Below are 15,759 nucleotides of genomic sequence, written 5' to 3' on the forward strand. Positions count from 1 at the left end.
ACGCCGACAATTATGATGAATATTACAGGCCACATATTATGAGATTAATTTTTTTTATCATAATAAATGACACGTATTGTGCATTGAAACTGCATTTTAAGCCCGAATACGTTCACTTGGTTGGTAGTATTTTTGTGCCAATTGCTGCAGTGCATTATGTTTCCGGCTCACCTACCATATTAAAAGCTCGTCTTACATTGTGCATACAGAATACAACCAATGAAATACAACAGGTCAGATATTCCATATAATATGCCATCTCATTGTGGCGTATTAAACCCATAACACTGAGCATATATTGTACTCTTGTTTTACCTTTGATTGCACATTGAAAACCTACAACCAAAAAACCTACACCACAAACCGTGATTTTCTAGTGCAAACACCTTTATACACCATTATAAACCTTAAGGCCAGGGTATCTTGTCTTTTTATTTTCCTTAAACCAATAATCTTTATTGTACCACATCACTCTGTGACTTATAATAAAATCATTACATTTACAAGAAGAGTTTTCTCATATCTGAGTAAATTTCTAGGAGTGATCCCATAGATTGACGCAGCAATACAAAATATACTTTAACACGGCATTTATTTTTTATAATCAAACGTAAGTATTGGAGTGGTGTAGCTTTAGAGAAGAAGAAAATTCATGTTTGCCACATTTGTGCCTTTGTTTTGAATCTTTCGCTCTTATTTTGAAATAACTCCAACCGCACCTTGACCGGATGTTCCCGTTATTTTTGTGTGCGTCCTGCTTGTTGGCAGCTTGACGCATTTTCAACAACTCCGTCAGTGACAGTTGGTCTTTTCCGTGCACAGGTGAGTGGTTTTCAATTTCTCGACGGTCTTAATGCATTTTCTCAGGTATTTATACGCTTATTGTTTTTTTATATGGGGCTTCTGTAGCTCAGCGGGCGCGGGAGGACGAGGCGTTTGTGTCACATGAGAAGGAGGAGGAGAATGGGAGGCTAAAAAAAATAGAAATAGGCTTTTTTGACAGCTAGCTTATAGCTAGCATGGTCAGGTAAGGTCGAGGGATAACCGTCACAGCAGTGTTTGCCGAAGAAAACCGAAACCTCTGTACGGCTGCGACAGGACGAACGAGTTTTCTTGTAGCTTAATTGTAGAGCACACAAGAGAAACAGGCGTTATTAATGGTGTGTGTTTTGCCGTGTAGTCGCCTCAGTCTGTGGGCGCTTGGAGCCAGCAGGGCAGCTCAAAGTGCACCAGGACTGACGTTACTGGAGGTGTTTTGGTGTTACAAGCTGTGAATAGTTCCCCAATTCTTTTGACCGTGACAAAGCATCCGTCCCATGAGAGGTAATTGTCTATGTTGTCATAGGTAGCGCAAACACTACCGGGAATACCCTCCGAGAAGAGCCGTAGAAGAAGAAGAAGAAGAGGAAGAGGAAGAAGAAGAAGAAGAGGCCCAGCTGCACCAAGCCCTCCCCTGGACTGGGACACTCTCATCTGCCATGGAATAATTTTTGCAAAGTTTCTGCTTCTGTCCATCTTTTCCATTTACTGAAGGAGTTGCCAGAGTTGGACAGTCATGATGTTGAGCACTGAAGGCCAGCAGCAGAGGTTTAGCTCCTGACTGAAACCATGAAGCAGCCAGGGAAGTGACCTCAGTGGACACTACAGCCTGAGGGTGCCAGTCAGTGGCACCATGGCATCCAAGGAGAGACTGTACGAGGTGTGGATGCTCTACTGTTCTAAGGTAAGGTGGAGTCCTGTCCACACACACTCCCACTGTGGCCTGATTATTCTCTGTGACACAGTCTGGGAAATGTCTTTAGCTGGAGTAATGGACAGTGTGATGTCGTGGCCTCCTGGGCAGAGAGGTTTCATGGCTTTTATATTTTGAAGTCTAATGTTACAGTTTCTATAACACACTGAGCGTATCTGCCGTGGCACGCTGTGGTTAATGGTAAGTAAAATCAATACAGGGTTTCAAAGCTTGTTCTTTACACTAAAGTGAAGGATTGCTTTTGATTTAGTTACAGTTAGCATCTTGTTATACCACATATTAAACTTCTCAGGATGCAAAAGCCTCTAAAGCAGCATATAAAGCACGATAGGACTCTGAAATGCTCCTGTTAAACCCAGACTAATGAAATTGCTTGCAGAAGGATTTATTGGTAGGGGGGGTCCATTATGCTAATAAATGTATATTTACTCCACAGAAAACCAATATAACTTAACGTAGTCACTGCAGCTGTGGACAGGGAGGAATCTCCATCATATTAGCGCTGAATTAATAATATATCTGATATTTATCAAAAAGTCACCAGCCCAATTAATTCCAAATACATTTCCATCAGTTACAGATAAAACACAGTGTACACAACACGAGTTAGGAATACAATGCCAGGCTGTAAAATCAATTTAATGTAGGATGTTTCATAATGTGGTGGGCACTGCTGCAGTGAACAGTGCGGTGCGTGAAGGATACTGCTCTGTTTTTACAGTGGAGATGAATGAATGGCACTCAAGTAGAGCCAGCACCCCTTGAGTCAGCTGTTGGCTAGATTTAATTTACTTGGCGATAAAGCATGCGCATGTCCCGCTGTCCAATCAAAACGGCCTCCCTGAGCCTCTCCTCACGTGAGCGTGGCTGCAGTCACACACATACTCCCCACAGTAATCCCTCACAACAACACACACAGAGTGCACAACCCTCTCTGAAGCATTTACTCCATGAAAGCAAAGCTGTTTTCTGCAAGTTTAGGATATGACATTGAATAATCCTCACCCTGTGAAGTAAAGTACAGAAGCTTGAATGCTGACATGAATAGAATATTTAATGGCAGTGCTGTGGTTGTTTGGGGTTCACACACTGCTACCCGCACACACTTGTCACAGTCACTTGTGAAAATGCCAGCAATTGCTGCGAGCATACACATTGCATTTGCTCTAGCAGGAATGTGTATTTGCATTGACTAAGCATTACACTGCGAGGAAGGATCATTTTATTTCATCCTGACTTTGAGCCAGGGTCCACCGGGCCAATATTTCTCTCTGCGTGAGCTTAAACAGACACAGAGAGAAGCATTTAAATATATATGTGCAGTGGCCTGTCTGTCTGTCTGTCTGTCTGTCTCCCAGAGCAGCTGAAATGTCAGGTATGGCCAGCGGGATGTATCTCCACTATATATGTTCATGCGTGATTGTGAGGGTTGCCAGGATATGTTGGCTGTAAGGAGAACCTGCAGTCACGTGGTCTAAATCAGATGAAGAATGTTGATGTGAAGCCCTGAGACCCCCTGTGTCCCACCGAAGGGTTAAGTGTTTCACAGCCAACCCCAGACATTTACCTCCCCTTCCCAGCCTCTTATTGTCTCACCCCAGAACAACAGTTTTCTTATCTTGTGCAAGGGAGCACTGGTAGTTTGGCTTTGATGGATAGTATTTTCTCACTGTAGAATCAATCACTACTACACTGGTAGTTGGGTTGTGACTTGAACTAACCCTTAATAATTAATATCTGGGGCTTCATACATTCAGTGATGTTGGCGTTTAAGTGGTTAAATTTAAACCGATGTTCAGACATCTTCTGTCCTACAATCACCATAGTACTGCCACTTTAAAGGAAATTCAAACATAAAAACTGAATAAAGTACAGAATAGCTATTTAAACTAGATTATATAATTCACTTCAATGGCTTGGAAGGTGTTTGTTTTATTCTTGTGCTCATCATGCCATCTGTCTGTTTAATGATTGACACAACAGTAGAGACACCACTGCCTTCAGCGTCAGAGGTTAACACTCGTACTGTTCTCCGAGGAGGAGTCAGTCTGATGCGTATTGTTGACAGAGGAAGCTCATAGAACACAAGCAGCCGAGGGGTCGCATTAGGAGAACCAGCTCACCAAAGTCAACTCAACGGAGTTAGTGTGTTGATGGGGACTGGTGCTGCACTGGGGTTGTATGGGAAGTAGCAGTCTAAGCAACTCCATGTTATGTTTTTCTTTTCGAGCCTTTGAACAATCACTCATTGATTGTTTGATTACTTATTATACTGTGTGCCATTGCATTTGTGAATATACCTGTAATTATAAAGTCAAAAATGTGCTGAATAGGCATTTAAAGATGGTCACAAGTGAACCATCGCAGCATCCGCCCACTTGCAAATTGGATTGCTAGATGCATATTATTATTTCCTTTTATAATACATTGTTTAAAATTGTATTGTATTGTTATTGTATTGTTGATATGCTCTTTAGAATAAATGGGAGGATCACAGCAACTAGAAACTCTGCACACGCCTGCAGGTTTCTATACACAGTCAGGGCTTATAAATAGCACAAGGGAGGATCCTGTGTATTAGCGGAGGCCTGAAGCAATTAGAGGATTTATAATGTATGAATTTTAACAGTTCTAATGAGAATCTGCTGCTCGTTTCTCAGAGTTGCAGAGGGTCGAGAGGTCACAGATGACACTAAGACGGTTACGTAACCAGCGATCCTCTTAGCTGTCTGTCATTGGATGCCGTAGTGTTGTCCCCAAGCACGTGCAGATGCTGGTATACAGGGGCAACAATGCTGCAGTGGCGCTCTTTCATCAGTACATTATCCAGAAGGCTTGTCAGAGAAAGTGGAGGGTTTAGCAGTGTTCTGAATAACGCCAGTTACCCTCTTAGAGTCTTTGTCTGCTGCAGAAAAGCCCTTTTAATTCCCATCCACAGGGAACATGCCTCAACAGCCAGGGCATCATTTCACTCCTCAGTGGCTTTAGAGCCGAGTCCGGTATCTTAATTCTAGAGCAGCCCCCTTTTAATTGTCTACAAACCAGGGATTTCTGGTTAGCATTCATCCTGTCTCATGTCACCCCACCCTACCCTGCACAGTGACTCGCTTCTTGACTGGATCAGAGAAACAACAGTAATTAACATAAACCCCCTGCATTCATGGGAGTCAGTTTATAGTGAGAGGATTGGAGGGAGATGGGTGAGGATTGGAGGGAGGAAGATAGAAATGAGTAAGGAAATAAAACTGAACAGTTGAGCTGGAGATGACGGAGGAGGAGAAAGTGCCGCGGTTTCACATATTTGCTCAAGTAGATTACTCAGGTCTTTTTCCGGCTTTACTGCTTGTTTGCTTGTTGCAGTCTAATCTCAGTTGTCACGCGCACACACACGCACACGCACACATTCACCATGCCACACAGTCACACAAGCTTACACACTCAGACTTGGGTTTGTGCGCTGGTATGCAAAGTTTGTTCCCTCAGGCTAGCTTTCTTTCTCTCTGCAGCTTATTTCAGTGCTTCTCATTTTCCTCTGTGCTATGAATATCTCTGGAATAACACTGATGTCACTGACATTGTGCATCATGCATGCCTCTTGTGGTTTTAACCCCTCACACCAGCCTCCTTAAATACACTCCTGGCAGTGACGTCATGGCCAGAGGAGTCACCCCAGGCGCTGATGTTGGCCTGTAATGCAGCAGGAACAGAATGCCCACAGCTGCCTTTTAAACCTTCAGGGAGGGGACCTTTAAACATTGTGGTTTCAGTGACTCCACGCCACTTCCACCGAACCAGGTCACCCACCCAAACTAAGCAAGCAGCCACCCGACAAGCTGGTCGACCGCGCCTGTCTGGAGGGGCGGCGCACTTGCTGGGCTGCAGAATGTTTAGCTTCACTGCATAAGAGCTTAGAGCAACTGATAACAGATCAATCAAGTTATGTAATTTCCTTTTTGTTTAAAAGTGTCCTTTTAAATTGTGTTGACGTGCCACAGAAATAATGACATATTTAGCCTTTGGGTTTTTTACATGTTTGTCATAATGGTTTTATAAGAGAATTCTTGGTTTTATGTGTTTAAAACTTGGTTGACTTGAGTGTCATGTGGTTTTTGCTTCACTTGCCTTTGACTTGTTTCTCTGACTTTATTTTCAAATAGTTTTCCTTTCTGTAGTTTGCTCGGTTTTTACAGGTGGCTAATTTGTCTTTTTTGGCCATTTATTTTATTTTGTTCCACTGACTTAAAGGTGCACTGCAGTGTTTTCATGTACACAAACATAGGCTTTGCTTACATAAGGTTTTCTCACCATCATGCATTGGGTGTATCATTGAGGTCTAACAAGCATGTTGAGTACATTTCCTTCCTCATAGAACATTTGTAAACTGATTTGTTTTTTATGTTTTAACTTCTGCATTGTGTACATCCATGTTTGCCTGCTGGCTTTCTTCAACTTTATCAACTATTTGGTCAAATTGTCACCATATACTGATTTTATGTGTTAAATCACTTTTTCTTTCTATTTAGAGACACATTGTCTGCCCTTATTATCAGTTATTGTGAAACCTCCAGTGATGGGTAATCGTTGGAACGGTGATATCACATAGCAGGGCATGATCTGCTATCCCAGGCAACACATTTTCGCTCATAGTCTACAGATCTCTCTTATAAGAGCTGTCATTGTATCCAGACACTGATCCTTAATCAGCAGTTGGCCATCTAACACTAACACTGTTCTAGTCCCTCTGCTGGTCTATGGGGATCTCAATTTTTAGAATGAAGTGCATTGATCTGTACTGCTGATGGCCTTGTCAGTTTCACAGAGGTCAGCTTAAACAGATCAGCAAGAATGTGATCGGAAAGGGGCCCTAACACAATAATCGTTATATTTACGAGAGGCATGTGATCCTCTCATGGGAGATGTCTTGATGCACACAAGGGCACAAGATGGTTGGTAGAGTTTGGACAAGGTGACTGTTGTTGAGTTAGGATTCCTTCTTGTATGCCTCAATCAGTGTGTGTGTGTGTGTGTGTGTGTGTGTGTGTGTGTGTGTGTGTGTGTGTGTGTGTGTGTGTGTGTGTGTGTGTGTGTGTGTGTGTGTGTGTGTGTGTGTGTGTGTGTGTGTGTGTGTGTGTGTGTGTGTGTGTGTGTGTGTGTGTGTGTGTGTGTGTGTGTCAGGCCAGTGATGAAGGATAAACAGAGCCACGCAGAGCTGGGTGTGTCCCTGCCTGCCACAGTCCGAACCCTCAATGGGCATCTGTGCTCCCAAGCTGCTGCCCAAAAGAGGACATTCTTTCATGCACACACACACACACACACACACACACACAAACACACAGACACACAGACAGACATAGTCATTCAGTCACTGCTACTAGGAAACTCCGTCACTTGAGAGGGAAGCTGCTGGCTTAAATCATCATCTTTTAATTTTCTGGCAGCGCCATGCCATTCACATGCACGTAAAGACAATACCGTGTTTACTGCTGAAGTTGAAGAACAGCTTCAGCAGTATTCACAAATGAAAGTGTTTTTTCTCACTATAGTCAGTGATGGCAACACAACAAAAAGAAATGCACAGGCAACATGCCATGGTCTCTCAACAGGACATATTATTCACACGTGGCTGTTGCTGACTCCATTCAGATGTCGCTTTTCCTCTTCTTTCTCCCCAGTTTCTTTCTCTCTCCCTCTCATGCACGCACACACACACACACACACACACACACACACACAGGCCAGCATCGCAGGACTGTTCTGATGACTTCATAGGAATCACAGAGAGCTGGCTACCTGCTTAGTTCTGGCTGATTCCCACTCTGACACGCAGACAGAAGCAGTCAGCCTTTCAGCCCCTCTCCTACTCTTTAGCCAGATGGCACCGCTATCCTGAGAAAACCCCATTTTTTCCACTTGTTGTATTTTTTTTCATCCATTTCGAGCTCTGATCCACATTCTTCCATATTAAAGTCATAGCTTCATAGCACATTATATAGATTAGTTTGTCTGTGGCCCTGTGTGCATGTGTCAATCGTCCTGTTTGTCTGAAATTGGCATCATGGGATATTTTCATTTGCAGTGTCCAGAAAAGTGATTAAAGAAATTGCAAAGAAAATAAAACAAAAGACCTGTTCAAAAACATGGTGAACAGTAGCGCAGTGTTGTTTTTTTTACTTTCATTGCGTTTTGTTCTGAATTCTGTTCTGTTTCCCAGGGTAGCATGAAGGTTAAAATATATATGCCAGTTATAATAGCTTCAGGCAGCCTCTGTCTGTGTCAAAATAGACTTCTCTTTATGATGAGTGACAAATGTAGGGCACAAACCTCAACAACTGTGGCAGAGGAGTGAGCGAGAGGCATGGTGGTGCTTCAAAATCCATATTGTCCCTCATGGCTTAAACAGGCATAGACCGGAAAACAATTTGTCTTAAGTTGACTTTTTTCATCTTTTGATGGACATGTTTCAGAAAGCAATTAGTGATCTATATAGGCTGGTTTTGATGTTTTCAAATCTTGTTAGCATAATGTCAATCTAATTCACCACTTTGGTTCAGATTGAAATGTTTCAACAACCAATGGATGGATTGCAATGAAAATATGTTCAGACAGTCATGGTCCCTAGAAGATGTATTCTATTGACCTCTCCCCAACCTTTCCCCTAGGGCCACTGTGAGGTCCACATTAGTTTTTATATTGAGATATCTAAACATTTACCAGGTTACTTGCCATTGAATCTGTCGATGATATACGACGAATATGTCGATGAATTGTTATCACCTTGGTTATGTCCTGACTTTTTATACACCCCAAACATCAGGTCAGCAAGTTAGTGTCATTCACCTCCGAGGTGATGGATATGATATAACTTATTCAATTAGACATTAATGGCATTATTAGTTAATATGACACTGGTTTCACACTTTGGTCTGCTATATTGGATTGATAGTTTTAAAATTTGACTGAAAGTACTCGGACAGTGAATCCTAATGGTTGTATCAAATCCCTGGCTTTTCGTCCAGCTCCATCAGCAGGTAGATGTTCATGACAGGATACATCTGAATGAATGGCCTATACTACCAAATGCACAATACTGGCGTTATGGTAATCTGTCCCGATCACCTCTTCAGCCCGTCTTGACCTAGATTGCTCAGGGGCACCTTCCAGATGGCCCAAAGTCCCTATGACAGGATCAGCTGGGGGGTCGTGAGCAAGTGATTACTCCTTTATGATGCTTTAATGACCTTTGCCAAGCTGTATTGGGCCATCCATGCACCCTGCACATCTGTGGTGTAGAGCTGAAACAGTTAGTCATTCAGTTGTTCAACAGGAAATTAATTAACAACTAACAAATGTAATTTCTACAGCAGACAGCCATCAATTATGTGTAGTGGAAGGAGAGATTATATAATAACATTACTGTATGTGTTGCTAGTGTGCCGACGTTGGATTCATTGAAGATTTAATGATAATCATAGAAGTCATTATTTAGATAAAAGGAAAATGCGTAACATAGTTAGATGACTAAAAATAACTTGAAGTCAATTTGTATTAAACACCATATAAAAGTTAAAACTTCCTTCATTGCTTCCGTATTCCTGCAGACAAAACATTGCCTTCTTCACCTTTGGTAAATGTGTATTTCCTGTGTTAGCATAGAAGTGACTACTACTCAGGGTTCATTGTCAGTTATTGCAATATGGCAATAAAAACTGACAGGTTAACAGGTCTAGTATTATGAGACTAGTTTTAGTCTATATGAACACGTCTTTATGTTTTTTTATTGCTATTTAAGCAGTATTGTGTTTTTGCCGCATGGTCTCCAGTGTTTGGTGCTCTCTGTTTGTGTTCCTGCGGGCTGAGGGGATTTTACACCAGGAACTCTTCTGTGACCCAGCAGGCCGAGACAGGGCAGCCTTCCTCTGTGGCTAATGCTGCCATCCCGTCCGTCTCTGGGCATTATTCCAGGAATTCAGGAAATGTCGATCAGCCAGCGGCTGTTAGAAACACCCCCTCAGAATGCAGCCAGACCTGTTTTCCTACTCTTAACAGGTGCATGTTTTAGTTTCCACGCCCTGAAAGATAAGATACACACACGCCCACTTAAGATATTCCTGCTTTCACACGTTTGACATGCTACAATAGCATCTTCAGAAACCTCTGTCCATTTTTTAAGCTGTGTAGCGGACACGCTGCATGTTGTTTTCTTGTTCTTTCAGTGCTGCTTCACACAACCATAAAAAAGAAGTAAAAAAGAAAAACAATCTCTTGAGCATTTGAAAGGTTGTGTCAATTCTTCATATCCATTGTCATCATGAATTAAGAGAAGACAAACAAGTTTGCGACCTATTGTTGTCTGGATGTAGAAGTCACAGGAGACTTGTACACAAACACACACAATAAATTGAATCAAACCGCAGACGAGGCCTGTCAGCTGCCCGCCATTTATGTATTGTAACCATGACAGCTTTTGTCAGCAAAGGCCACTAACTATATAACCCCCCTTCTCTTTCCCTCTCCCTTCCTTCTCTCTGCCTGTTTTCGTTTCTCAGAGGGATCCAGACTACCTGAAACTATGGCTGGAGATTTTTATCAGCTCCTATGAGCGATGCCTGGATGTGGACTTTGAAAAGCCACCTTCAAGGTAAAATATTTGGCAAACTGTGATCAATATTCAAAAACTTGAAGGTCATTCTATGATACACACACTTCTACATGGAATAGTTGTGGTAGTACTTAGAAAAGCTGCTACTGTCCTTGACAAACACCCAGTTCTTCTCTTGGTCTAAAACATATAGAATGCATCACTTTATGTGCACAAGAGAATTTCTCCCAGAAAAACCAATATATGAAATTGCGGTGCCAAAAGGTGGCAAGGTAAATGTAGATATGAAGCTAAAAACTGCAAAATAAATTGTGACTTGGATGTGACAATGCATTTCATAGGTGCACCTACACCAGCAGTTCCAAACCTACTGTGTAGTGATTACGTGATGTGTTGTGCTTGAATTGGCTGTTTATTTTCCTCCTTAACACAAATATGTGGATATCATTTTTTATGTGAACACAATTTCTAGAGCTGCAAGCATTAGTCGATTTATAGTCCATCTCTAATTTGATAATCGACTAATCATTCAAGTTGTTTTTCATGTTCCAGGTTCCAAAATGCAAAAGAAATTTGCATTGCATTTTAACAAAGTGAATTTTTAGGGGTTTTGGAATAGTTCTTGGACAAACCAGGACATTTTAAGAGGTCACTTAGGGCTCTGTTTTCACTGTTTTGTTTTGTAGGCCAGACGATTGCTTGATCAAGATAGTAATTGTCAGATTGAAATAAAAAAAATATAGATGCAGCATTAGGACATTGTGTTAAGGATCAGAACTGTCTCCTCTTCTATGCCTCATCCACAGCATGACCACATACAGTGCAGCCTTCCACAGCACAACCCAAAATAGCCACAGCCACGCCAGATGCTTTTGTGCAGAGCGGTCACATTTTGTTGCAGGTGACTCTGATTGGTGTCAACACGTGAAAATATGATCCAAGTTAATGTGATAGTGCTCAAACACACATACTGTATCCAGTATTTCAAAGCAGAAACTGGACGTTTGTTGATACCTTTGCTCTGCTGGCAGTTGTGATCACATCAGATGAAGCCCTGGGCTTCAGACAGGCACATTTTATAACAGAGGGAGGGCCATGTGAAAGGGTGGAGTGGGGTAGAGGAATATGGGTGGTTAAATCCTATTAGTCAAGCTTCTCTACCCTAGCTCATCTTTCTTCCCTTTCCCTCCTCCTTCCTTGACTCATTTTCTCCCATCCTCTCCTGCCTTTTCAACAACTCCTTCCTTCATCCTCCTCCCTCTGCTGTCTCTTTTCCTATTGTCCTCTGTCCTCTCTCCATTTTCTTCCCTCCCCTCCTCCTTCCCTTTCTCTGCAGCTGCCACATCTGTCCTGCTTTCCCACTGACACTCACTGCATTGGTTTGGCTTCTCTCTCTCTCTCTCTCTCTCTCTCATATATGAGCAGTGCACACATGCTGTTTTTCCTAAGAATGAAGGCACCAGGCATGTGTATCCGAATCAGAATCAGAATTCCTTTAATGTTTAATGATTGAGTGAATGCAGAACATGGTCTGCTCCTTCAAGTTGCCCTTGTATATACTGCAGCGACACCTTTGTGATAAACCTGCAAGATATAAGGCTACATGTAAAGGGTCCTTCTGCACAGTTTTCACAGACTTTAACCCCCCTAATCCTCATATATAAGCACATTTCCCTTCTCTCTAATGGTGATCTTATTCATCTTGCTTCTTTTTGGCTGTGATGCACCTGTGTCTTCAGGCCAGAGGAGGTTCCCCCAGTGTTGACGCTCCTCCCAGACAACATCCTGCAGGTTTTGCGCCACCAGCTGCTGCAGTGCGTCCAAAAAGCCTCTGATGGCCTGGAGCCTGAGCAGCAAAACCTGGCTCTGCTACTGCTCAAGTTCCTTATCATCATCTGCAGGTCTGGACATTCACAAATTGTTTAGATTCCTTATAAGAGAAAAGAAGAGATTGTGACCTACGAATCCTATGTTTATTATCAATTGTGTCGTATGCTGCCTTCATGGTATAGTTGGTATCTATACAAAGCAAGTAAATGATGAGCTAAAGGTTGACTGTGTGTGTGTGTGTGTGTGTTTGTGTGTGTGTGTATGACTGGGTGTTTTTAAAAGGAACCTATCCAACGTGGAGGAGATTGGCACTTGCTCTTACATCAATCACATCATCACTATGACAACGCTTTACATTCAGCAGGTCTGACTCCTCCCTTTGTCTGAGCTCTGATCGATCTGTTTCTCTCTGCTTGGTAAAATTACTGCTTGGCTCAAAATAATTAATTTGTTCACTAAACAGTAGTTGTGTGTGTGGTGTTACAGCTGAAGAGCAAGACCAAAGAGAAGGAGATGGCGGACCAGAGCCAGGCAGAGGAGTTTGTCCGTCACGCGCTGGCTTTTTGTGAGAGCCTGTATGACCCGTACCACAACTGGAGGCATCGAACCTGCGGGTACCAACAACTCTGCAGTTACCTGGGCATTGTTTTACATTAGCATAACAACAATAAAGCCAGCACTGTCCATCAATACTGTCAACCAGCTGAATAAGTAACTAGATAGAGAACCCAGCAACCTGTCAACTGATTCGGACATCTTTTAGAAGGTTTAAAACTGATCCATTGGCCTCATCGACTGCTGGACTCTTTATTAGATTGTTTGTTCGCTTACACTTGTTTATTTCAGTGAACTTTGTAAAGCACTATGAGACACTCTGTTGTGATATTGGGCTATACAAATAAAATTGAATTGAATTGAATTGAATTAAAAGAATGTTAAGTGTAAAACGTCTTCCTCATCATATGTGGTTCATTGTATGTTAGTTTTATGCTTGTGTCTTACCTGAACTGTGTGTGCTTTTTCCCAGGGAGCAGCTGGGTACAGTAGAGAGGAGCAGGCAGAAGTACAAGGCAGCTCCGCTCACTGTTGAGTTTGTTCCTTTCTTTTACCGTAAGTCTCTTGTTGTCTGTTCTTCTCAGTCTCTTTTCATGTGCTGAAGTAGTATTACAGCAAGAGTATTACGGAGTAGTAGTTAAGCCTTGTATTAAAGTAGTTTGACTGAGGCACAAATATCTGTACATGGTACTTTCAGTTAACCTGTACCTATAAAGCTAAAAATAGTCTCCTCAGCTTTACTATGTGACATCTTGGGAGTAACATGTAGCTTTGCACACACTTGACATGCAGCAACATTACAGTGCTTGCTGTGTTTGCTCCATATGTTGCATCACTTGCTTCAGTAGACTCTGCGGGTGTGGATGAGGAAGCAATCCTGTACATCATGAAAATGCCAGCACATGATCGCAGAACATTCCTCTCTTCTCTCCTCCTCTACTCTCCCATGCCGTCACTCTCCCTCCCGCTGCCTCCTCTTCTTTCCTCTCTGAGTCCAGTTGAATCCACTCTTTGTGTTCGCGTTCTGTTTGCCAGGCGCTGAGATGAGCCGATAGCGAATGGTATCTGTCAAGCCACTTGAGCTACGCTGGCGGCCATTTTGAATAAATACTTCCTTTCTGTCCTCTGTTCTGTGTATTGCTGCTGTGGTTTGGCACCAAAGATAACACCCAGGGCCCAACGTGTGTTTTTCTACACTAGTTATGTTCTTGCATGTGCTAAGAAAAAGTTTGTAAGAATACTGAGGGAAGACTTTCGATAAAGACAAAAGTTCACTTCTTTTTTTATATTTATTAAGCTTATCTATATATTAAACTCAAATGGATAATTTAGTAATTAGTGTGATCCAGTGATGGTAGAGTGTAATGGATTTGTAGTGCGATTGTGATAAAGGAAACAGACATCTCGGAGCCAAGATGTCACAGATCCTCTCCTCAGTTTGACGTGTTGACAGACGAGTTAATGAATGACTGGGACCACCATGACCCATAGGTTACTGGCAGGGCTGCCGCATGCCTGTGGATGTTTGTGCTAACTGGGGTCCTATCTTATCTGGCTTATAGATTTCATGTAGCTTTTATGTGTGAGAGTCATTTGCATTCATTAGTGTTTTGTTTAAAGACAAAAACACAGGAACAGTTTGCTGTGAGCTCTAGTTTCGTCTTGTGGTGTTGCTGTATTTGCATAGCGGATCGAACTAAGCGACTGTATGTGTGTGTGTTTGCGTGTGTCCTCGCTCCAGAGTGCTTCCAGGAGAGCGAGCACCTGAAGGAGAGTCTGAAATGCTGCCTGCTGCACCTGTTTGGAGCCATAGTAGCTGGGGATCAGGTAAGTTGTGTTGTGTTCTTATCACCTATCACTGACCATGGATGTTTTTGGAGAATATTTCAAGATGGCACCACATACATTCAAGACACTGGCATTAATGCCAACTACTCATTAGATAACATGAAGTCTTGTAGGTCTTGTCACAGCTGTTTTGTATGTTTCTTTCAGTCCTCTGTCCTGGTTTGCTCTGATAATGTAACAGCTAAGCCCTGTGTTTAGTGGGGACAGAATGACTTCCTGGAGTCTTGTTTTCACTGAGAATTTGTGGAGACGCCAAGAACGGGTGTTACTGGCCCAGGAAAGAAATACTTCCCGTAAAACCATGTGTTTTTACATTTCTGTTTGTGCACTGTGAGGGGATTTAGCAGGCACACACAAGTCACAGGTGGATTTTCAAAATGAGTGTGTTATTCAACCAAATATTAAGGAAAAAACAGGGCATTAGAATCGCCTCGATCTTCTCATCTCTCAGCAAGAAACATAGTTAAATCAGCAGTAAAAAATGCATAACTGTTTAAAAGGCAGTAAAATATGAAGCATGAAAAGTTCTAAATGTGTTGGTTGGTGTGTATCCCATGCTGTGGGTCTCCTGTTCTCCGTTTCTTGACTATCCTCCTTTGACTAACCCCTATACATTTCTCTCTCCGTCCCTCCCTCTCTGGCAGAAGAACGCCCTGCTCGCCATCTCTCCAGCCACCATGGAGGTGTTGATGCGGGTGCTGGCTGACTGCTCCATGGGTAGTTGCTCCTCAGATGAGGGCGAGGACTGGGACAGCGAGGCCCCCGACCGTAAGGCACTGCTGACTCTGGGCTGTCTGCGGGAGGTGGTGCACCGCCTCCTGGCTGCAAGCTCTGACCAGCGGCAAGTGGAAATCGCCTCCGTGTTGGAAAACTACTTCAAGCTGCTCAACTCGGATCCAGCAGCTGTTGTTGCTGCCCAACAGCAGCAGCAGCAGCAGCAGCAACAGCAGCAGCAGCAGCAGCAGCAGCAACAGCAGCAGCAGCAGCAGCAGCAGCAACAAGCCAAGAGCAAGGCGCCTACACTCGGCCGACACTGGGAGAGCCGATTTGTGGCGCTGCAAGTACACATGCTCGGTAGGCCCTCAAACAAGACTTTTGTAATAGCTAATATATTATTTTGAACTGTTCTGTCATGTTGAATCACAATTTGCATACAGTGACTTCAAGTTAATGT

The 15,759-nt window shown here is 42.8% G+C and overlaps 1 protein-coding gene across 4 annotated transcripts in view; it reads left to right on the plus strand.

The window, feature by feature from the left end:
* Positions 1-1,628: 1,628 nt before the first annotated feature.
* Positions 1,629-15,759, plus strand: part of nbeal1 (neurobeachin-like 1) — a 37,477-nt gene continuing 23,346 nt past the window's right edge. For 3 of the 4 annotated variants that reach the window (XM_070855911.1, XM_070855912.1, XM_070855910.1), the window contains exons 1-9: positions 1,629-1,723; positions 10,300-10,391; positions 12,092-12,253; positions 12,465-12,546; positions 12,669-12,796; positions 13,210-13,292; positions 14,479-14,564; positions 15,230-15,493; positions 15,551-15,659. In XM_070855911.1, coding sequence (XP_070712012.1) covers positions 1,673-1,723; positions 10,300-10,391; positions 12,092-12,253; positions 12,465-12,546; positions 12,669-12,796; positions 13,210-13,292; positions 14,479-14,564; positions 15,230-15,493; positions 15,551-15,659 — 1,057 coding nt within the window. In that variant the 5' untranslated portion in view covers positions 1,629-1,672. Of the gene's footprint in view, positions 1,724-10,299; positions 10,392-12,091; positions 12,254-12,464; positions 12,547-12,668; positions 12,797-13,209; positions 13,293-14,478; positions 14,565-15,229; positions 15,660-15,759 lie in introns of all 4 variants that reach the window. The other variant, XM_070855909.1, reaches the window with a different exon arrangement.

This window comes from Pempheris klunzingeri, chromosome 24, assembly GCF_042242105.1.
Source record: "Pempheris klunzingeri isolate RE-2024b chromosome 24, fPemKlu1.hap1, whole genome shotgun sequence".
Taxonomy (NCBI): Eukaryota; Metazoa; Chordata; class Actinopteri; order Acropomatiformes; family Pempheridae; genus Pempheris; species Pempheris klunzingeri.